Below are 24,965 nucleotides of genomic sequence, written 5' to 3' on the forward strand. Positions count from 1 at the left end.
TGTCACAAGCACTGGTCATGTCCCTATGCACGGTAACTGTAACCTCATGTAACTCAGCCAAACAAGAGGACTCTCATAACCAGGCCAGACATATTCAACCCATTCCTAGCATATCTTTGTGTAAGGACACTCGCATGCATAAGTCTGTGCCTTCAGATTTTTCTACTCTGTTATCCTGTTTGCGCCCGAGGGAAAGAGGTCCTCTCTCCTCTGATAATATGGTGTTCTGTAAGCTAAATGAGCAATAGAGACTGAGTTACTGGGTTACTGGTAGCACTGACTGTACAGTTGTGAGACCAGCTATATTTAATCACAGATTAGACCCTAGCAGTTTACCTGTACCTCAGAGGGGGACTGTGACGTGGTGTGCTGGGAAGGAAGGCCAAATCTGTCCCCAAGAAAACATACAGCTTTGAACTGGATGAGAAAGTTAGTATTTTCAGTATTGATTCATGAAGCTTTTGCTGAATACTTTGTTTTTGTCGAACTTTGCTTTGTTCCACTGTCTCACATCTTTTACTTAACCCACTGAGCCAGACTAGTGCTAAAATAGCATCATTTCTCACTCCAAGTGATTCTGGTAACAAAATATTTTATGTAATTATGTAATTATGTCATAATTAGCTATGAGGGATTTCCGATAGTCTCCTCTAAATTCTTGTAAAAGTTATTCTGGAATCTCCTGTTTTGGGGTTTAAAGCTTTGAATGGAAAAATAAATACATCTGCTGCTTCCCCAGTTGGATAGTAATTTAGAAAGGAACAGATCTCCCTGCCTGTATTATGGCAACATATCTTTACATATTACTGAATATTACACAAGATTTCTCGTAAACGAAAGTCTGTGTGGCTCCATAGTAATAGCTTTTGCAGAAAAGCTTGTTTGGTCATGGTGATGGAACAGTAAAATAATGCATCTCAACTGCTGGTCAGTATGCTAAAAGGTTGATAGTGGTGAGACATTATTGAATTATACATATCTGTTGGGGATACATCTGTTGAATAATACAGTTGATTGATAGTGGTCATATACAGGGCGAACCCTGAATAATGGATCCATGTTGGTGAAACCCATGACCTCCTGGTGAATATGGAGGAGGAGAGGCAATATACTGTACTAAAGGACCTGTGGTGGTGTCCGGTTGTCTGTATGTGTGCTACTGGATAGCTCTGTCTTATTCCCCTACATTGTTCATTATTGTGAACTGATGGTTGTTTTCTGTATCCAGATGTTGCTGGTGTCCTGTTCTCATGGGATCAAATGTACTGAGTGGTACATCAAGATCACCTTTGGTCATATGTATTTTTTGTTTAGGATAATATCAGCAGTCTTCTATCAGCAGTGCAAACATGTATGCTATTACATTATTCCTACATATCTGTTTGGGTTTGCTTAGTCAGCTCTAATCACTAAGAGCCCTATTCAATCATGAATCTACACATTCATTTCTACACTCTTAGAAGAAAAGGGGCTATCTAGTACCTAAAAGACTTCTTCAGCTGTTCACATAGGAGAACCCTTTAAAGAACCCTTTTTAGTTTTGGTTCCAAGTACAACTCCTTTTGTTCCATGTAGAACAGAGGAGGCTGGTGGGCGGAGCTATAGGAGGACAGGCTCATTGTAATAGCTGTCCAACCTTCATCAATGTCCAACCTCCAGCCAATCAACGAGGAAACCTTGAACATGGGCTGATAAAAGAAGGTCACGATAACAGAACAATGAGGTGTTAATGACTCACAGGTTATTCCACAATCCACAATCCTTGATTAGCTCTCAAATTGGATTCAGTCCAGTGTTTACATTGGAAAATCAGGCTAAATGTGTAATTGAAAAATCCTATCTGATAATTACCCTTCATTATTGGAACATACAGATTTGGACAGCAGGGTATTTCTTCCCACCCCATCAGTTACAGTGGGCAGTCAATGTGTTTGTGATGACCATGTTCTTGTGCTTACAGTCTGATCTGCTCATCTGAGCCCAACCTCTTTCACTTCCTCCCCCAGAATGTCTAAGTCAATGCCTTGATCAATCAGGAAGGTCCCACGGCATCCCGATGCCTGTTTAATAATCAGAGCACACAGAGCAGCCTGATACTTCTGCTCTGCTTCGTCTAACCCATAGTGTGTTCATAGATCAGATTTGTTTTTTAGCAGAGTGTGAATTATTCCACCCAGCCAGCGAAGAGAAGACTTGCAGCGCTCGGGGCTGCTGACAGCGCCAGCCACAGCCCTGTCAGAAATACTGCTGACTCAGGCATCTTCAGGGAAGACTTGGATTGAGGCTCTGGAAATGGATATGACCTTTGACGCGGTTAACCATTAATCCATGGCAAAACTTTGAACGTGCCCTCCGAGGGGAGGGGTGGACAGGGAGAGCAGCCACGTGTCACAACCATGACCTGTAACTATTGTTAAGTGAAATGGTAAAACTAATGCCTCTGTCTGTCCTGTCATAAACTCTTTTATCCGCTCCGGATGAGAATGAGCTGGATATTCTGGGGCATTCTGGGGCATTCTGGGGCATTCTCGCCTGGCAGCCCTTCAACTCCTGTGGCATTATACCAAAAAGCACAGGTTTCTCCCGGTTTATAGAGGTGGTTCTACTGTTAGATGCTGTGTAGGAAAACCAGAAGTACAGCCAAACTTGGATAACCTGTCAGGGTCATGTCATGTTCGTCTGTACCTGAACTAAGAGCTTTCCCTATTATCATGCTGGACCAGACAGATGCTGTTGGACTGGTAATACTATAACAGACAATGTTTTACAATGCAAGATTATAGAAAGACAAATACACAGTGCATTCGGAAAATATTCAGACCTGTTAGATGCATTCAGGACAAAGAGTTCAATCTTAGTTTCATCAGACCAGATACATTTGTTTCTCATGGTCTGACTCCTTTAGGTGCCCTTTGGTAAACTCCAAGCGGGCTGTCATGTGCCTTTTACTGAGGAGTGGCTTCCGTCTGGACACTGCCATAAAGGCCTGATTGGTGGAGTGCTGCAAAGATGGTTGTCCTTCTGGAAGGTTCTACCGTCTCCACAGAGCTCTGTCAGAGTGACCATCGGGTTCTTGGTCACCTCCCTGACCAAGGCCCTTCTCCCCTGATTGCACAGTTTGGCTGGGCGGCAGCTCTAGGAAGAGTCTTGGTGGTTCCAAACTTCTTTCATTTAAGAATGATGGAGGCCACTGTGTTCTGGGGACCTTCAATGCTGTGGAAATGTTTTGGTACCCTTCCCCAGATCTGTGCCTCAACACAATCCTGTCTCTGAGCTCTACAGACAATTCCTTCGACCTCAAGGTTTATTTTTGTTCCTACACTGTCAACTGTGGGACCTTATATACAGGTGTGTGCCTTTCCAAATCATGTCCAATCAATTGAATTTACCACAGGTGGACTCCAATGAAGTTGTACAAACATCTCAAGGATGATCAATGGAAACAAGATGCACCTGAGCTCAAATTCGAGTCTCATAACAAAGGGTCTGAAAACGTACAGTTGAAGTCGGAAGTTTTACATACACCTTAGCCAAATACATTTAAACTCAGTTTTAAATAATTCCTGACATTTAATCTGAGTAAAATTCCCTGTTTTAGGTCAGTTAGGAACCACTTTATTTTAAGAATGTGAAATGTTAGAATAATAGTAGAGAGAATGATTTTTCTCAGCTTCTTTTTCTTCCATCACATTCCCAGTGGGTCAAAAGTTGACATACACTTAATTAGTATTTGGTAGCATTGCCTTTAAATTGTTTAACTCGGGTCAAACCTGTTTCCTCCAGCATCTTCACAAGGTCCTTTGCTGTTGTTCTGGGATTGATTTGCACTTTTCGCACCGAAGTACGTTCGTCTCTAAGAGACAGAATGCATCTCCTTCCTGAGCGGTATGACGGTTGCATGGTCCCATGGTGTTTATACTTGCGTACTATTTATACTTGCGTTTTGTACAGATGAACGTGGTACCTTCAGGCATTTGGAAATCGCCCCCAAGGATGAACCAGACTTGTGGAGGTCTACCATTTTTTTTCTGAGGTCTTGGCTGATTTCTTTTGATTTTCCCATGATGTCAAGCAGAGACACAGAGTTTGAAGGTCGGCCTTGAAATACATCCACAGGTACACCTCCAATTGACTCAAATGATGTCAATTAGCCTATCAGAAGCTTCTAAAGCCAAGACATAATTTTCTGGAGTTTTCCAGGCTGTTTAAAGGCACAGTCAACTTAGTGTATGTAAACTTCTGACCCACTGGAATTGTGATACAGTGAATTATAAGTGAAATAATCTGTCTGTAAACAATTGTTGAAAAAAATACTTGTGTCATGCACAAAGTAGATGTCCTAACCGACTTGCCAAAACTATAGTTTGTTAACAAGAAATTTGTGGAGTGGTTGAAAAACGAGTTTTAATGACTCCAACCTAAGTGTATGTAAACTTTCAACTTCAACTGTGTTTTCTAAAATGTCTAAAAACCTGTTTTCGCTTTGTCATTATGGGTATTGTGTGTTGATTGATGAGGAAAAACATTTATTTAATCCATTTTAAAATAAGGCTGTAACGTAACAAACTGTGGAGAAAGTCAAGGGGTCTGAATACTTTCCGAATGCACTGTACATGTATATCAGATCTATTGTCCATGCATTTATACTCTGAAAAATAAGAGGTATCTAAGTGACTCCGATTCATCTCATGAGAAATATGGAAACAGTTCATTTTCAAAGAATTGATGATGTGCCTTTGACACAAAAAGAAAAGTTTATCCAGCTGCTGTTGATGAGGAGTCTAAATGTGGATCTCCCTTCTTTGTTGGTCGAGCACACAGACACTGGAGAATTGTCTTGCTTCCCCCCTACTGTGTTTTCATCTGTCCTTACATATCACAAAGCCATGGTGTGTTAACGAAGTCTGAGATTTTAGCCTAAACTATGCATCGCTGTAAGATTCTATGATGATCTTTTCACCCCATCTAAAGTTAATTAGCACTCTCTCATTGGCTCACAGATACAGTGGGCACACAGGGGATTTTGATGGGTTGTGTGCGTGTGTCTGTTGCAGGTGCTCAGCTCTTGGTGACCATGGTGACAGTTGCCATTTCCTGAATCTGTTGCAGGATTTCCATTAAAACACGTCTAAGAGCATCAGGGTAGGTGGTCACAATTCACTTCCATCAGTTGAGATAACATTCATGCACATTCAAATACAAACGGTGTCAACTTTGGGGAAAAGGTACATGGTTATTTAGTTATCAATCGAACCAAGAAACAAAACATTCATTTTGAGCCAGAAAATCTATATTTAAAATCTCATGGTAAGAAATTTGGGACTAGATTAGAGTCAAATTGACACTGTGTAAATGTTTCGGACAATAAGTCTTACCTGTAGATGCTCACCGTTGCCCTCCAAGTGTATCCTCAAGAGTTGTCCTCCCACTAAGTGTCCTGATGGTAGAAGAGTGTTTACAGGTTAACAGCAGAGGGGTTGGGAAGGAGCCTAATGAGGGTGGCTCAGGTAGGGTAAAGTCCCTGTGGGGATCTCTGCTCTGAGTTCATTATAAGGCTGGGATTCAAACCGATCACGCTTTGTCGACGATGCACATTTTAAAGGCAATGTTTCTGCGATTGCGGAGAGCATATTCACAGTAAACACTGCATATGTCGGCTCAATAGAAAATTAAAATGTTTCAAGCACACGTTAAATTGGATCTACTGGTGATTGGATTAAATTCTGGCCTACACAAAAAGGTTGGTCGGAACCGGTCCAGAACAGTTTAAAGTCCCCTAAATAGGGAACATGAAGTGTAAACCTGATTTTCCGGCGCTATGAATTTAATCCCGGCACTGTCCATAACCACCAAATTTATCAGGAGTTGTGGCGTCTGGGCCCATAGCAAGGTAGGTACAAAATAGGTTTTCTAAACTAACAACTTCCTTGTGCATAATGATTATAACTCACTGTTGACTGGGCTTTGGATGAGCCATATTACTTCTTAGGGCTTGATTCTATCCGTATTGAGGAATTTCAGTGCTATAGCACGATTGAAATTTAAAGGCAATTTTGACGTATTCGCAAAGACTGCACTCACGGTAAACGCTGAATAGGGTAGTTCGGGTCAACTAGCCCCCCTTAAAAAATAATGTTAAACACTGTTATTGCAGAAAGAGTGAGCAACTTATGTGACTGGTTAAGCACAATTTTACTCCTGAACCTATATAGGCTTGCCATAACAAAGGGGTTGAATACTTATTGACTCAAGATATTTCAGCTATTTATTTCTTATTAATTTGTATAAAAAAACAAAACATAATTCCACTTTGCCATAATGGGGTATTGTGTAGCCTAGTGACAAAAGATCTACATTTAATCCATTTTCAATTCAGGTTGTAACTCAACAAAATGTGGAAAAAGCGTAACTTTGCTTTTTTTGTGTCAGCGATTAGACATTTTGTTTAATGACTACCTCATCTCTGTAACCAACACATACAATTAAGGTCCCTTAGTCGAGCAGTGCATTTCAAACAATGATTCAACCACAAGGACCAGGGAGGTTTTCCATTGCCTCGCAATGAAGGGCACCTATTGGTAGATTAAAAAAATAAAAAACAGACATTGAATATTGTTAATTACACTTTGGATGTCATTACAAAGATACAGGTGTCCTTCCTAACTCAGTGGCCGAAGAGGAAGGAAACCACTCAGGGATTTCACCATGAGGCCAATTAGTGACTTTAAAACAGTTACAGAGTATAATTGTTGTCATAGGCGAAAACTGAGGAGGATCAACAACATTGTAGTTATTCCACAATACTAACATAATTGACGGAGTGAAAAGGAAGCCTGTACAGAATCAAAATATTCTCTATCCTGTTTGCAACAAGGCACTAAAGTAATACAGAAAATAATGTGGCAAAGCAATTAACTTTTTGTCCTGAATGCAAATGGTTAGGTTTGGGGCAAATCCAATACAACACATTGCTGAGTACCACTTTCCATGTTTTCAAGCATAGCGGTGCCTGCATCATGTTATGGGTATGCGTGTAATTGTTAAAGGACTTGTGAGTTTTTCAGGATAAAAAAGAAACAGAATGGAGCTAAGCACAGACAAAATCCTAGAGGAAAACCTGGTTCAGTCTACTTTCCACCAGACTTTGGGAGAGAATAACCTAAAACACAAGGCCAAATGTACACTGGAGTTGCTTCCCAAGAAGACAGTGAATGTTCCTGAGTGGCCAAGTTCAAGTTTTGACTGATCTACTGAAAATGTTTGTCTAGCAATGATCAATAACCAATTTGACAGAGCTTGAAGAATTTTGAAAAGAATAATCCAGGTGTGGAAAGCTTTTAGGGACGTACCCAGAAAGACTCACATCTGTAATCGCTAACAAAAGTGCTTCTACAAAGTATTGACTTATGAGTGTGAATACGTATTTAATTTTTAAATTTAATTTGCAATAAATTTGCAAACAATCCAAATGAAAATGTTTTTACTGTGTCATTATGGAGTAGCGTGTGTCGATGTGGGAGAAAATACCTATTTAATCAATTTTGAATTCAGGCTGTAACACAGCAAAATGTGGAATAAGTGAAGGGGTATGAATACTTTCTGAAGGCACTGTAGATCTAACTTCAAGTCAAATCAAAGTTTTTTGGTTGCGTACACAATTTAGCAGATGTTATAGTGGGTCCGGCAAAATGCTTGTGTAACTAGTTCCTAACAGTGCAGTAAAATGTCAAACAAGTACACAAATAAAAAATAATTAAAAACTGGAAACAAGTCATCAAGAATGTAGAACAAATCCAAATAACAGCATAAATAATAATGTATCAGTAATCTAAATGCAATAATGCATATATACACCATCAAGCATTTGTGGGTTCGATTACAGGCTCAAAATGGCTAGAAACAAAGGCCTTTCTTCTGAAACTCGTCAGCCTATTCTTGTTCTGAGAAATTAAAGCTATTCCATGCGAGAAATTGCCAAGAAACTGAAGATCTTGTACAACACTGTGTACTACTTCCTTCACAGAACAGTGTAAACTGGCTCTAACCAGAATAGAAAGAGGAATGGGAGGCCCCGGTGCACAACTGAGCAAGAGGACAAGTACATTAGAATGTCTAGTTTGAGAAACATACACCTCACAGGTCCTCTGTCTGTGTTCTTTTGCCCATCTTAATCTTTTCTTCTTATTAGCCAGTCTGAGATATGGCTTTTTCTTTGCAACTCTGCCTCGAAGGTCAGCATCCCGGAGTCGCCTCTTCAATGTTGACGTTGAGACTGGTGGGTTTTTCTTTATTTTTACTATTTTCTACATTGTAGAATAATAGAGAAGACATCAAAACAATGAAATAACACATATGGAATCATGTAGTAATCAAAAACGTGTTAAACAAAACAAAATATATTTTATATTTGAGATTCTTCAAAGTAGTCACCCTTAGCCTTGATGACAGTTTTGCACACTCTTGGCATTCTCTTAACCAGCTTCAGGAGGTAGTCACCTGGAATGCATGCTGGTGACACTGTCAGTGATTTATTTAGAATTCAAGGCACACTTAACCAGCATGGCTACCACAGCATTCTGCAGTGATACGCTATCCCATCTGATTTGCGCTTAGGGGGACTATCATTTGTTTTTCAACAGTCCAATGACCCAACCCATCTCTCTAGGCTGTGTAAGGGCTATTTGACCTAGAAGGAGAGCGATGGAGTGCTGCATCAGATCACTTGGCCTCCACAATCACCCGACCTCAATCCAATTGAGATGGTTTGGGATGTGTTGGACTGCAGAGTGTAGGAAAAGCAACCAACAAGTGCTCAGAATATGTAGGAACTCCTTTAAGACCGTTGGAATAGCATTCCAGGTGAAGCTTGGGAGAGAATGCCAAGAGTGTGCAAAGCTGTCATCAATGCAAAAGGTGGGTAATTTGAAGAATCTAAAATCAAAAATATATTTTGATTTGTGTAACACTTCTTTGATTACTACATGATTCCATACGTGTTAGTTCATAGTTTTGATGTCTTCACTATTATTCTACAATGTATTATATAGTACAAATAAAGAAAAATCCTTGAATGAGTAGGTGTGTACAAACTTTTGACTGGTACTGTATATATACATGTAAGTAACTTTTCTAAATGAGGAAATATCAGTTCAACTTACCTCAGAATCATTTAGTTGGAGTGACGTTTTTTTTTAGATGAGACAGATTACATTTTTAGCTGAGCAAGAGCAGTGGCAGTCAGGGAAAGAATTGAAAAAGAAATTGGTGACATAAAGTGGTTTCTGTGAGAATTGTTAACCCGGTGGGCTAGTAAGCTCACGTTACCCTATGCCGGCTCAATAGGAAATTACTTTTACATTTAAATTGTGCATATGGCATTTTGAAGACGTAACCAGCCATGTAGGAAGGTAGAACACCAACTGAAACATTCATTTTGATTTAAAATGAGTTTGTCTGACCTTTTCTGACCACCCAAAAGGCATCTTTTCCACTATTTGCTTTTTACTTTAGACAAGCCATCTGAGTGTTATGAGAGCAGCAAATATGAATCATTATGTCCGTTCAAACGGAACCTCAATTCAATTTCATCTTATTGATGGAAACGGGATCTAATGTAAATCTAGTTGACAAATGGAGGTAATATTCCAGAGTATCATTTCCATCCCACTCAGCCCTGAGGTGGTTCACATTTTAGAGAATGTATTTCATAAAACACTGCCAAATGTTATAATGTTAAATGTTTGTTGTACAGTGCATTCGGAAAGCATTCAGACCCCTTGACTTTTTCCACATTTTGTTACATTACAGCCTTATTCTAAAATGGATTCAATATTTTTTCCCTCCCTCATCAATCTACACACAATAACCCATAATGACAAAGCAAAACAGGTTTTTAGAAATGCTTGCACATTTACTAAAAATTAAAAACCAGAAATATCACATCCCCATAAGTATTCAGACCCTTAGTACTTTGTTGAAGCACCTTTGGCAGTGATTACAGTCTTCTTGAGAATGACACCAAAAGCTTGGCACACCTGTATTTGAGGAGTTTCTCCCATTCTTCTCTGCAGATCCTCTCAAGCTCTGTCAGGCTGGATGAGGAGCGTCGCTGCACAGCTATTTTCAGGTCTCTCCAGAGATGTTTGATGGGTTTCAAGTCCGGGCTCTGGCTGGGCCACTCAAGGACATTCAGAGACTTGTCCTGAAGCCACTCCTGCGCTGTCTTGGCTGTGTACTTAGGGTCGTTGACCTGTTGGAAGGTGAACCTTTGCCCAGTCTGAGGTCCTGAGTGCTCTGGAGCAGGTTTTCATCAAGGATCTCTCTGTACTTTGCTCCGTTAATCTTCCCCTCAATCCTGACTAGTCTTCCAGTCCCTGCCACTGAAAAACATCCCCACAGCATGATGCTGCCACCGCCACCATGCTTCACCGTAGGAATGGTGCCGGGTTTCCTCCAGATGTGAGGCTTGGCATTCAGGTCAAAGAGTTCAATCTTGGTTTCATCAGACCAGAGAATATTGTTTCTATTGGTCTGAGAGTCCTTTAGGTGGCTTTTGGCAAACTCCAAGGGGCTGTCATGTGCCTTTTATTGAGGAGTGGCTTCCATCTGGCCACTCTATCATAAAGGTCTGATTGGTGGAGTGCTGCAGAGGTTGTTGTCCTTCTGGAAGGTTCTCCCATCTCCACAGAGGAACTCTGGAGCTCTGTCAGAGTGACCATTGGGTTCTTGGTCACCTCCCTGACCAAGGCCCTTCCCCCCGATAGCTCGATTTGGGCAGGCGGGTGGCCAGCTCTAGGAAGAGTCTTGTGTGTTACAAACTTCTTCCATTTAAGAATGATGGAGGCCACTGTGTTCATGGGGATCTTCAGCATACATTTTTTGTTATCCTTCCCCAGATATGTGCTTCGACCCAATCCTGTCTCGGAGCTCTACGGATAATTCCTTTGACCTCATGGCTTGGTTTTTGTTCTGACATGCTCGGTCACCTGTGGGATCTTATATAGACAGGTGTGTGCCTTTGCAATGTCATGTCTTATCAATTGAATTTACCACAGGTGGACTCCAATTAAGTTGTAGAAACATCTGAAGCATGATCAATGGAAACAGGATGCACCTGAGCTCAATTTCGAGTTCCATAGCAAAGGGTCTGAATACGTGTGTAAATAAGGTATTTCTGTTTTTTTTATGATTAATACTTTAGCAAACATTTCTATAAATCTGTTTTCGCTTTCTCATTATATGGTATTGTGTGTAGATTGATGAGCCAAAACATTTATTTAATCAATTTTAGAATAAGGCTTTAACGTAACAAAATGTGGAACAAGTCAAGGCGTCTGAATACTTTCCGAATGCATTGTATATTACTGTACTCTCCCTTCTCCTTTACTGGGTGGCGCTGTGTTTTTTCTGTATGTATTATTCATGACAAAGTCAGTCATGGGTTATTCTCATTATTTTCATAACATATCAGAAAAGGGACAAGCCTCCCTGATGGTTTACATTGATTGTCATCCTGTATCCATCCCACTCCTGGACTACACTGTCTGAGTGGGTCTTACTGGACTGCCATAGGCTACTTGCACTCAACTGGAACATCGTTGAAAATTCATAGTGGCTCTTCTCACCCCAATGCTTTGTGTGTGTGTGTGTGTGTGTGTGTGTGTGTGTGTGTGTGTGTGTGTGTGTGTGTGTGTGTGTGTGCGTGTTTGTGTGTGTGTGTGTGTGTGTGTGTGTGTGTGTGTGTGTGTGTGTGTGTGTGCACACTGTGAGAGTCTAATGTAAGCTGATAGGGTTTCTCTGCATTTCCACCATGGGAAATTAGAGCCCCATTAGGGGTAAATACTCCGTCTCAAACAATTTGCAGCTGATTAAGATGCAATTGGGCCCAGTTTTTCTCTCTTTTTACTGCACCTCTCTCCCTCGCTCTATTTCTATATCTCTCCCTTCCTTTCCTTCACCTTTATCTCTGAAGGTAGAGAACATGTTCAATCAAATTGTTGATATTCATCTCTCTACTCCTGTAATTGTGTCGCAGTTCAAACTGTGGTTGTGTAGTTTCATGTACAAAGTTATGAATCCCTGTAGTGAGCCACAATCCCAATAGACAGATTCTCCAAGATTCCGTGCCATTTTCATTTGATTCTTTCAACATAGGCAAACAGGCCAGAGTAAACACTGTGAGATAATATCTCTCAGAGGACAGAACAGATGATAATGGAAATTAGGAGAGAAAAAAGACAGATAGTTGTGTGAAAAGAAACCAGGAGAGAAAAAGAGGTGACCTTCAAAAGAGCACAGGTCCAAAGGTTGAGTTCTATAGCTAGCTGGTCTCATGCTGTTTCATTACCAGTTCTAGAGTAAGGGAATTTAATACATGTACATGTGAATGTTTTTGATCATAAACACATTTTCAAAGGTTTTAGGGTTTTTTGAAAACACATTTCAACAAACCAAAGTCTGGTGGTAAAACACAATGTGGTCCAGTCTTCTGTCATTCACTACAGTTATCCAGCTGCTGTAAGAGATGATGCGGGTGTTGAACAGAGAGGGACTTGGAGGGTCAGTCGGCATAATACCTGTGTGACTAAGGCATACACACCCAGATAGACGTCCTTTAGGCCTACAAAATCACCTTGGGCAGGTCGACGGAGAAGCTATATCAATAATGGGTGTGATTCCCGGGACCACCTGTACATAAAATGTATGCACGCATGACTGTGAGTCGCTAGGAATAAAAGCATCTGCTAAATGCTATATATATACACAGTATACACATATAGTATATTATTAAGAGTTGGTGTCCTTTAGAAATGGTCTGATCATTCCCATCTGCCCAGTGTTGTATTTACGCTTAGGTGGTTGGGTCTATCAGCATGTTGACCAGGCTGTGCATGTTGAGAAACATGTCAGAGTCAGTCTTCGTGGTGCAGGGGCAGACAGAGGCAAGCCTCTCCAGCCTCAGTCAGACCAACTGGGATGCATACTCTGACAGAAGGTTTCTTCTCAGTTTCCTGACCCGTGGCTAATGAGATTAGTTCTTACTCAACATATCAGCGTCCCCACTTATAGCCGTGGAAACACTTGTATCTTATGCGATTGTATGTTGACACTAAAACAATCACCTCTAACCTTACACAGTATAGTATGTTTTTTACTAATACAAAGCTGCTCATTTTTGTCTATTCAAAATGACCTAATTTCAAAGGAAACATGCACTCATTAAGATCAGGTGTGGCCAATTAGTGAACTCGGGCCAACACACCTGAACACACTTAACAAGATAGAGGATAGAGTTTTCTTGTGGTTTTTATGGAAGGTTTTCTTAAAGTTCTCTGATCAATTTGAGACATGACTTGAAATAGAACCACGGTGAAACCTGTAGAAAAGGTTATGCTGAAATACTGCAATTAAAACAGAAGACCATTGTCAGAACTATTTGATAACATTCCCAATGTCAAACCAGTTGGAGAACATTCCTAGAACATTACCAACATTGAAATGAAATGTAACCATATTTGAACTTATAGGAAAACTTCCTGTTAAAGTAATGAAATACACTGTACCAAGAAAGTCACTTTTTTTTGTGAAGTTCTATAAATGTGCTGAGAATGCTTCAAAGTCAATCAACTATCCTGCACCATTCCCAGAAAGTTTTGGGAAGGTTGTATGCAAAATAACCATAGGACAACCCCGCTCTCACCAAGCTCTAAAACACATATTGTTCTCAGAACGTTATGTGCAGCATTGCAGTGTCTGACTATATATCCTTGTTTGAACTGTCCTATATCCAATCAAAGGAGTTAATGACATAGTATTGATTGATAAGTCTCACCTAGGGGTTCTGAGTTAAAACTAATTACCTGTCTTTTGCAATGACATTGTTCACATAAATCTGTAATCTCTCTTTACAACCTGCTCATGTCTCCAATCTCTCTTCCTTGCTGCGGTTTCACACGTCTGATAATTGCCTGTCAATTCAATTCAATTCAATTCAAGGGGCTTTATTGGCATGGTAAACATATGTTAACATTGCCAAAGCAAGTGAAGTAGATAAAATACAAAAGTGAAATAAACTGCAATAAATTGCCTGTCTCTCTGTCTGTCTATTTGCCTCTGTCTTTGGGAAATGTAATCACTCACAGGATCTGGCAAGGATCTTTCCATCCCTTGTACAGACCTCTCAGTCTATCATAAGGACACATCATAACAAGCTATTGTCATTATAGTGCACTCAATTACATTTAAATGAGATTTCAATTACAGTTTAGGTACACGTATTGCATTTACTCATTGTTACAGGCTAGGGTTAATGGTTAGGGTTCAGCCGGGGTGTGGACATGAAGCTAGGGTTAGGTTTAGGATTAGAATTAGGGTTGAGACTCGGGTTAGAGTGGAACCAGGATGAGATATGAAGCTAGGGTTATTGTTACGTTTAAATCTCAGCGTAAATGTATAAATAGTCCCATTGAGTAGAGTTATTAAGTTGACCTAACTCAAAATAATAACTACAGTCTAAATACAGTTTTTGTTTATTGCATGAGCCACTAATATCTCCAATAGCTTTCTACTGGTTGATTTTGGTGCATTTGATTACTTCTGTCAGTAAACCAGAAGTCCATTGGCAAATTCTCTTCATGATAACACCCCCAGCTGGTCTAAACATGACATGGCATGTGGACAAGTCACTTGGCACTTATACACTGAGTATACAAAACATTAAGAACACCTGCTCTTTACATGACATAGACTGACCAGGTGAATGCAGATGAAAAGTATGATCCCTTTTATAGATGTCACTTGTTAAATCCACTTAAATCGGTGTAGATTAAGGGGAGGAGACAGGTTAAAGAATTTAGACTATTGAGACATGGATTGTGTATGTCTGCCATTCAGAGGGTGAATGGGCAAGACGATTTAAGTGCCTTTGAACGGGGTATGGTAGTAAGTGCCAGGCTCACCGGGGTGTGTCAAGAACTGCAACGCTGCTGTGTATTTCACGCTCAACAGTGTCCCGTGTGTATCAAGAATGGTCCACCACCCAAAGGACATCCAGCCAACTTGACACAACTGTCGGAAGCATTGGAGTCAACATGGGCCAGCATCCCTGTGGAACACTTTTGACACCTTGTAGAGTCCATGCCCCGACAAATTGAGGCAGTTCTGAGGGGCAAAAGGTGCAACTCATTATTAAGAAGGTGTTCTTGTTTTGTACGCTCAGTGTATATCACTCACTCAGTTCATCCTCCTCTACTGTAAGATTAAGTATAAAGTATAAAATATACACATTAAAGTGTCAGCTTCTTGGCTTTCCGATTGTGTCGTCATACATACAAGCTGCTGCTCACAATTACAATTACATTTGAGGTACAAGTATTGCATTAACAAGTATTGCATTCATTCTACTGTACAGTAGAGATGTTGAAAGAGCTTGGAATTTGGTTGACCTCCTCCCACTCCGTAGAATGTTATGCCACTGGGGATTGCAGAAATCAGTTTCTCCTAATTGAATGCAATTTAACTAGGAATAGTTTGATTTTCTAATAAATCTGGTGTTATATACAGTACAGTTTGGATCAATGCCAGCCACCTTATGAGACGGCACACCTCAACGTAATGAAGTGTCATTAAAAGAAACAGAACGACATGCATCGATTAATACCGAAGTAGCTTGACTTTTCACTTCACATTTCAAATCCAACGTCATACCTCTGTTAGTGGGTTCTCCTCTCCATTCAACCTTCATTTCCCAACTTTCCAATCAATCTTTATATATTGACTCCAATTAAATAAAATGGTTAAAGGTGATTAATTAAAATGACCTTTTTAAGAGATAGGTAAAATGGAGGCAGACACAATCAAATGATTCCAAGTCTGGAGTAGAGATGGACAATATGCTAAATGACTGGGGCTTTGGACGTAAATTATTACGTTTGATAGACCAAATAATCTGAAGAAGTGCTACGTCAATAGCCTTATCGAGCAATACCTCATGAGATATACTACTAAAATAATCTTTAGAGCTAGGTTTTGTGCATGCAGAGAGGCCTCCATCTACCAGTGCAGTTAAAAGACTAGATCTAATAAGCCCAAGTGAACCATTATGATTACATTATGACATTACTCAAATTTAGGATAATATGCCAACTATGCAAGTTTGTTACATTATAAAATGTCTTACATCATTCTAAATGATTGACCATATACAAGGAATTCTATGATTACAAGAGTCCCGTGTGATTGAAGTGGATTGGATCCTAAAACAATTCAAAACAACAGAGGGTGCATTTCAGTAGTGTACTGTAACTAAGTACCTGTCCTTATGATCTGCCTGTTAATCCCCTGTATCATCTAGATTACAGCCACAGCTGTCTAGGGGGCCCTAGCTGACTCCTGCCCTCTGCTCTCCGCACCCAGGGTTTAAGGAGATTTGGTGGCCCTTTAACCCATGGACTCAGTTCTTGGAGAAGAGGGTCACCTAACCTAGACATACTTTCTGCCACAAAGAGATCAGGTTAAAGAGTGGTAGCGAGGTCAAAACAAAGCTATGGCCATGCTGCTTCATTCATGCTAGATGACCTAGGGCATGGAGGATGTGATCTTTATTATGTATGTAAAGACAGGTATTAAGAAAAGCCACATAGGATGTCTGTCAACAGAGTAATGCTACATTAATGATTTGTATAGGTAAAGGCCCCTACACACTTTTCGGGAAACTACGCAAACACAGCAAAGGAGCATCGTTGTCGACAGTTGAAGTCGGAAGTTTACATACACTTCGGTTGGAGTCATTAAAACTCGTTTTTCAACCACTCAACCAAATTCTTGATAACAAACTATAGTTTTGGCAAGTCGGTAACATCTACTTTGTGCATGACACAAGTCATTTTTCCAACAATTGTTTACAGACAGATTATTTCACTTATAATTCACTGTATCACAATTCCAGTGGGTCAGAAGTTTACATACACCAAGTTGACTGTACCTTTAAACAGCTTGGAAAATTCCAGAAAATTATGTCATGGCTTTATAAGCATCTGATAGGCTAATTGACATAATTTGAGTCAATTGGAGGTGTATCTGTGGATGTATTTCAAGGCCTACCTTCAAACTCAGTGCCTCTTTGCTTGACATCATGGGAAAATCAAAAGAAATCAGCCAAGATCTCAGAAAAAAATTGTAGACCTCCACAAGTCTGGTTCATCCTTGGGAGCAATTTCCAAACGCGTGAAGGTACCATGTTCATATGTACAAACAATAGAACGCAAGTAGAAACACCATGGGACCAGGCAGCCGTCATACAGCTCAGGAAGGAGACGCGTTCTGTCTCCTAGAGATGAATGTACTTTGGTACAAAAAGTGTAAATCAATCCCAGAACAACAGCAAAGGACCTTGTGAAGATGCTGGAGGAAACAGGTACAGTAAAACGAGTCCTTTATCGACATAACCTGAAAGGCCGCTCAGCAAGGAAGAAGCCACTGCTCCAAAACCGCCATAAAAAAGCCAGACTATGGTTTGCAACTGCACATGGGAACAAAGATCATACTTTTTGGAGAAACGTACTCTGGTCTGATGAAACAAAAATGGAACGGTAAGGCCATATTGACCATCATTATGTTTGGAGGAAAAAAGGGGGAGGCTTGCAAGTCGAAGAACACCATCCCAACCATGAAGCACGGGGGTGGCAGCATCATGTTATGGGGTGCTTTGCTGCAGGAGGGACTGCTGCACTTCATAAAATAGATGGCATCATGAGGGGAGGAAAATTATGTGGATATATTGAAGCAACAACTCAAGACATCAGTCACGAAGTTAAAGCTTGGTCACAAATGGGCCTTCCAAATGGTGAATGACCACAAGCATACTTCCAAAGTTGTGTCAAAATGGCTTAAGGACAACAAAGTCAAGAGATTGGAGTGGCCATCACAAAACCCTGACCTCAATTCTATAGAAAATTTGTGGGCAGAACTGAAAAAGCGTGTACGAGCAAGGAGGCCTACAAACCTGACTCAGTTACACCAGCTCTGTCAGGAGAAATGGGCCAAATTTTACTCAACTTATTGTGGGAAGCTTGTGGAAGGATACCCGAAACGTTTGACCCAGGGTAAACAATTTAACGGCAATGCTACCAAATACTAATTGAGTGTATGTAAACTTCTGACCCACTGGGAATGTGATGAAAGAAATAAAAGCTGAAATAAATCCTTCTCTATACTATTATTCTGACATTTCACATTCTTAAAATAAAGTAGTATTCCTAACTGACCTAAAACAGGGAATTTTTACTCGGATTAAATATCAGGAATTGTGATAAACTGAGTTTAAATGTGTTTGGCTAAGTTGTATGTAAACTTTCGACTTCAACTGTCTATTAAAGTCGTAAAAAGTTAATTATTTCGGAAGTTTAAAGTGAATTATAAGTTAAATAATCTGTCTGTAAACAATTGTTGGAAAAATGACTTGTGTCATGCACAAAGTAGATGTCCTAACCGACTTGCCAAAACTATAGTTTGTTAACAAGAATTTGGTGGAGTGGTTGAAAAACGAGTTTTAATGAATCCAACCTAAACTTCCGACTTCAACTGTATGTACTTTTGTGTCGCAAAGATTTTGGAATGGACAGAATATGACTGGACCATTACATTGACCCCCCCTCCATTTGTTTTGTACACTGCTGCTACTCACTGTTTATTATCTATGCATAACTTCACCCCTACTTACATGTACAACTTACCTCGACTAACCTGTACCCCTGCACACTGACTCAGTACCCCCTGTATATAGCCTCGTTTTTGTTATGTTATTGTGTTACCTTTTATCATTTTTTAAAAACTTTAGTTTATTTGGTAAATATTTTCTTAACTATTCTTGAACTACACTGTTGGTTAAGGGCTTGTAAGTAAGCATTTCATGGTAAGGTCTAGACTTGTATTCGGCGCATGTGACAAATAAAGTTTGATTTGATGATGCTCCATCACTCTGTTTACGTAGGCTGTTCATGTAGGGTGTGTAGGGCCCTTACAGAAAGAAACGACAACTATCTTTTGGTATTTGTTTCATTAGTCCATTGTTGATATAGTCCCAAAATGTTTTGCATGTCATCAATCAAGTTTTCAAGATATATAACTTTCAAGACACAGAAATACAGCTGGTATTGATGCATTTTGCATCATATGATGCTGCGTCTTGGCAGCTTTATCTCACTTACGCGGACTAATGTTTCAACCCGGCACATACCCTCTCTGATGGATCTTTTCAGGGAATAAGATAGGATATATCTTCCCAGAAAGACAAAAAACTACGACAATTGCGTAGTTGAGATTACTTGTGTTTTTATTTGGAGCCTAACAAAGTTAATTCTATGCCGATGGCTCTCTGTCTCCTGCAGATTATAAAAGAACTGGGATCACTGCTCATCCAATATCCTCTTCCTGCCGGTCACGACGGAAGATGTGGTGGAGTGGCAAATAACTCCATGTCCATGACTCCAGACACTCAAGCAGCCAAATCCAGTGTTAGTCTGTGTGTGTCTTTGCATTTGTTGCAAAGGGAGAAAGAGAGAGGGTTTATTCAGCATGGGAGAGTCAGAAGCATCCATTTGAGATTTTTTTTAAGTACAGCTTTCGAAGCCTCTCAGAAATAAAATCAGCAGAGTTGAGCTCAGTACAGATGGGTCTAGGGTAGACAGATGGCTATGGCTTCCATTGGCCCAGGTCTGCACATTCTGATCTCAGATAGAGATTGAGACTAAAATTAAAACAATTATGTTGTGGGTGAGCGACGCAATATTTTCAGAGATAAAGACAGCCATGGAAAAAATTACTTTGGATTGGATCTTTTACTGCATCTTCTATTAAGTCTGTGATTAGTAAGCCTGCTGAGGCCTCCCTGTTCCTAGTGTGCTTTGAGGTTTGTGGGCCAGGGCAGGTGAAGCCTGTCTGTCCGTCTGTCTAGAAGGCTCCAGCTGGCAGCCTGGGGCTGTGGCTATGCTGGTTATTCCCTGAGACCACGCCACCGTTCTCAAGAAGGGACAGGGACTCCAGAGAGCGAGTGCTCTCCGTGTCTGGGCACATGTGGCGCAGTCCTGGGGGAGGGAAGTCCTCGCTCCCCTCCTGACCTTCCCTGCTGGTTGCCGCCAGGGCCGCTGCAGCCGCACACTCCTCTTTGAACAGGCGGTTGTGCTCCTGCTTGAGCTCCTGGTAGCTCTTAGAGAACATGTGGAAGATGGAGGTGGCTGGGAAGGCCATGATGAGGATGCCACTCAGAATGCTGCTCAGCGCAACCACCTGGCCAGGGATGCTGCGTGGCACCATGTCGCCATAGCCCACTGTCGTCATGGAGATAATGGCCCACCAATAAGAGGCGGGTATGCTGCTGAAGTCCTGGGCTCCGGTCAGCTCGCTCTCGGCCAGGTGAACCAGCGGGGAGAAGAGGGTGACGGCCACACACAGGAAGAGCAGCAGAAGGCCAAACTCTCTGGTGCTCTTCCTCACCGTCAGGCCCAGGGTCTGCAGGCCCAGAGAGTGACGGGCCAGCCTCATCACATACAGGATCCTCAGGGCCCTCAGGATCCGGAGCACCAGGCCCAGCTTGTCCAGGTAGCTGGTCCCCCCGGCCTTCTCATGGTCCAGGGTCGGATCATCCTCATCCACCGCCAGGGACACATAGTAGGGCAGGATGGCCATGGCATCGATGACGTTGAGGGGCCCTCGGATGAAATCCAGCTTGCTGCGAGCCTGAATGAAGCGCAGGATCCACTCCAGGGAGAACCAGGCCACGCACACCGTCTCCACGATGAACATATGGCGACACTTCTGAGAACACTCACCCTGTGGCACAGATAGACAGAGAGAGAGATTAAGAGATTGGGGAGAGAGAGGGGGGGGGATTTGGACAAACAGAGAGAGGAATAGGTAGAGAGTGTTGAAGAGGAAGAGAGAGAGAAAGGCACACACAAGGGGAGGGACAGAAATCAGCAGGTTAGATAATCATCTAGGGAGGAATTACATGTGCCTAAATGGAACTTCATTCCTTTTTCATGCACTTTCCTCTCTTCGAGCATTCTGACCTTGAACTTTAGTATGGGGAAACGCATGTGTCAGTCAGCTATTCATTTGGGGTGGAGATCACAGAAATGGGGGTGTGGCAGAGGTGTGTCTACAGATAAGCATAATCTGATCTTGACTTGATTCCCTAATAATTCCACCACCTTTACGTACAAGGAAACCCTGAAAAAGGTAGAGCAAACACTGTCGGTTTCAAGTGGAAAAACATCTGCTTTCTTTTCCAGAGAGAAATAACAGCATTCTCCATTCACTGCAATGTATAAATTGATAAGAGCTATTGATAAGCCCTAGTTAAATGAGTAATCCGCTTGAAGAAAGGGATTGCAAATACAATAGCAGTTGTTTTAGATTATTTTTCCTTATGAACGCTGGAGACTATTGTGAAACCAGTAATACAGCAGAAAACTGAAAAGCATATCAACATGACACGTATTTCTGCCCTTTTCCCACAGTGAAGTACAAAATGTGGTTTTAATGTGGGCAATGTTGTGCCAAATGTAACCTTTGTGCACTCTTGAATGTTCTAATTATATACCCTGACATTCTGTTTCCTACTATTTGTATCATGTTAAATATTATTAGCCTCTATCAGTAGCAACTGTGAGTAATAAACACACATTTAACTGCCAATTTAGTGTTAGTTCCCATTCAGTTGGTAGCCTACATTTAGTATCATTCCATTCATTGTTTCGTTTAATTTGCTTCCCTGTAAATTCTGTCACAGCCATGTAGTTGTTGCTGAGGATCACTAGTAATAGTGGATAATATTTTAACGCAATAAAAATTGTACATGAAGGCCTACGAAGCAGAAACAAGAACTGCACTTCCCTACCTTCAGGCTATGCTCAAACCCTACACCCTAACCCGAGTACTAAGTACTAAGTACACCTCTGGTCTCTTGGCCCTCCCACCCCACCCCAGTTCCTGCTCAGCCCAGTCCAAGCTCTTGTCTGTTCTGGCACCCCAACGGTGGAACTAGCTTCCCCCTGAAGCTTGGACAGCAGAGTCCCTGGCCATCTTCCGAAAACATCTGAAACCCTAACTCTTTGAAGAGCTACCCTCCCCCACCTTAAAAAAAATAAGCCTTTCGTGAACTAACACTCGTACTTTCCCCTTTACTAGCTCTGACCTTGTTGATTGCTACTTTATTGAGGAAATATGTACTTACTATGACTGTGATATGTGGTTGTCCCACCTAGCTAGCTTAAGATGAGTGCACTGTGTAAGTCGCTCTAGATAAGAGCTTTTTCTAAATGGAAAAATTATATTAAATCATTATGGAGCGCAAACCAAACTGTTATTACAGTTTGAACCTGACGCAGGGTGCAATACTTGGTGGTTGTCATTACACAGTTCCATGATCAGTGCGGGCAATACGGTATATGCAGTGCATTCAGAAAGTATTCAGACCCCTTGACCTTTACCACAGCATTTTCCACGTTACAGCCTTACTCTAAAATGTTTTTAAAAATCCCTCATCAATCTATACACAATACCCCATAATGACGAAGCAAAAACAGGTTTTTAGAAAATGTTGAAATATAATTTACATAAGTATTCTGATCCTTTACTCAGTACTTTTGGCAGCGATTACAGCCTCGAGTCTTCTTGGGTATGACGCTACAAGATTGGCACACCTGTATTTGGGGAGGTTTTCACATTATTTTCTGCAGATCCTCTCAAGCTCTGTCAGGTTGGATGGGGAGTGTTGCTGCACATCTATTTGAAGGTCTCTACGGAGATGTTTGATCGGGTTCAAGTCCGGGCTCTGGCTGGGCCACTCAAGGACATACAGAGACTTGTCCCGAAGCCACTCCTGCATTTCGTTGGCCCTGTGCTTAGGGTCATGGAAACAGGATGCACTGAGCTCAATTTTGAGTCTCATAGCAAAGGGTCTGAATACTTATGTAAATAAGGTATTTTTTAAAACATATTTTTTTACTGTTTTCGCTTTTATTATGGGGATTTGTGTGTAGATTGATGAGGAAAACTAGTAATTTAATCAATTTTAGGCTGTAACGTAACAAAATGTGGTAAAAGGGAAGGGGTCTGAATACTTTCCAAATGCACTGTATTTATACTATTGTACACTATGCTCCCTATTATTATTCAATGTACAGTCCATCATAACCATGGGTTGAAGAATGGTAAAAAAAAGTCCTAGAATTCTGAACTGGGCCCCGAGTAATTAATAAATCTTCAGCTAACACCTACTCTGCATGCTACACTGATAGCTAAGTGGGACACAATCAATTCATTACGCAGGATCAAAGATTAATTCGACACACTGGGCATGACCCCAAAAGACAAAAAAGCCAGAATCCCCTTTAACCGCCTTAAGAGGGGCAGGTAATTAAACACTCATAGGCCAAATGGAAAAAAACTGCCACCAGCTATATCCACTGATCACACACACACACACACACACACACACACACACACACACACACACACACACACACACACACACACACACACACACACACACACACACACACACACACACACACACACACACACACACACACACACGCCTCATTCCTCACTCTCACCTGTCCCTGCCTCTCCCAGCAGCCCTCTCATCCCTCACTCCCTCCCTGGCTGGCTTCTATCCCTCTTCCTCTCTTCCTACCCATCTCTCTCCCACCATCCCTCTCACACACACACATTCCCTGTTTTATCCCTCACACAAACACTTGTTTTCTCACCCTCATTTTTCACCTCCCTCCCCTACTTTCTCTCCTTCTCACACATCCCTCCCCCTAATCTCTTTCCCTCTCTCTCTCGCTCTCTCAGAGCGGGAGTCATTGTTATCTTTCTGTGTGTACTTCATGCCTTCTTCAGTCAGTACAGTTGCGGTAGAGTTAGAGCTGCTTTAACCCGATGCTTGCTGTAGGGTTATTAGCCTCAATGTAGAGAGGTTACTCACTGTCCCTCCCGCTCCTACAGGCGATCATGCACCTGGCCACTGGAGGGGAGATTTGTACTTCTCTCAGTAGGACTTTTACCTTTCAAAGGGATCTGGGAATCTTTCCCAACTAATGGATATTTAATCTCTACTCCTCCTGTCTCTCACTCACATTCAGTCCATCTCTTGCCCATTTCTCAACCCCTGGGACTTCTCAACCTCTACCCTATCTATTCATCCCTCACTCATTCTCCCCCCTCCTCTCTTTCCAGATGGCTGACCTGGGCTAAGAGGTAAATAAATATTCCTTGTGCTCTGGGATTTTGAGCACATTAAGGCAGAGGGATGCCCTCCCATTCATCTGCATGATGCTTGATTTCTCAGAGCTAAGGCATTCCCTCTAATCTTATCTCACTGACTTGTTCTGTAACAAATGTCAATGACGTCTCATTTTAACAGCAGCAGTCAATTCAATGCGGCTACTGCCAACTTGCCTCTGACTGGAAAACAAATCATCAAGATCAGTATTGACAAATTCCAAAGTCAGAATGTAACAAGTAGTGACGGAATTGAATAATTAAAAAGGGCCAATGGGAGTAACATAGTGTACAACCAACTGCCTGACATGTATGACAGCTTACTTGGCTTCAGTCAGAAAGGGTTAGCAACATTCTCAGAGATGCTTCTAACAGAATAGCAGTGTTGTATCACTCAATGGCACCACAATTTCTAGTGTGAAATGTGTCTACTCATTTCCAAGGCTTTGGATCAAAACCATTTTTTTTTTTTAATTAAAGGGATAGTTCACCCAAATTACAAAATTACAAGGTTTCCTATTTATTCTCCTCACTCGCTATACTATAGATTCTATAGCCATGTGGATGAAGATTGAATTCATCATCTCTCCATTGCTTAAAGGCTTAAAGGCTTAATAAATACATTGAACATGATCAGAATTGTCTCACTGTCTCTTAACCTCAGATGTTAAAAAACA

General features: G+C 41.2%; 1 protein-coding gene across 1 annotated transcript in view; it reads right to left on the bottom strand.

Moving 5' to 3' along the window:
• Positions 1–18,923: 18,923 nt before the first annotated feature.
• Positions 18,924–24,965, bottom strand: part of kcng4a (potassium voltage-gated channel, subfamily G, member 4a) — a 51,262-nt gene continuing 45,220 nt past the window's right edge. The window contains exon 2 of the mRNA XM_024380320.2: positions 18,924–20,826. Within this exon, the coding sequence (XP_024236088.2) occupies positions 19,948–20,826 (879 nt within the window). The 3' untranslated portion in view covers positions 18,924–19,947. The remainder of the gene's footprint in view (positions 20,827–24,965) is intronic.

Source organism: Oncorhynchus tshawytscha, linkage group LG19, assembly GCF_018296145.1.
Source record: "Oncorhynchus tshawytscha isolate Ot180627B linkage group LG19, Otsh_v2.0, whole genome shotgun sequence".
Lineage (NCBI taxonomy): Eukaryota > Metazoa > Chordata > Actinopteri > Salmoniformes > Salmonidae > Oncorhynchus > Oncorhynchus tshawytscha.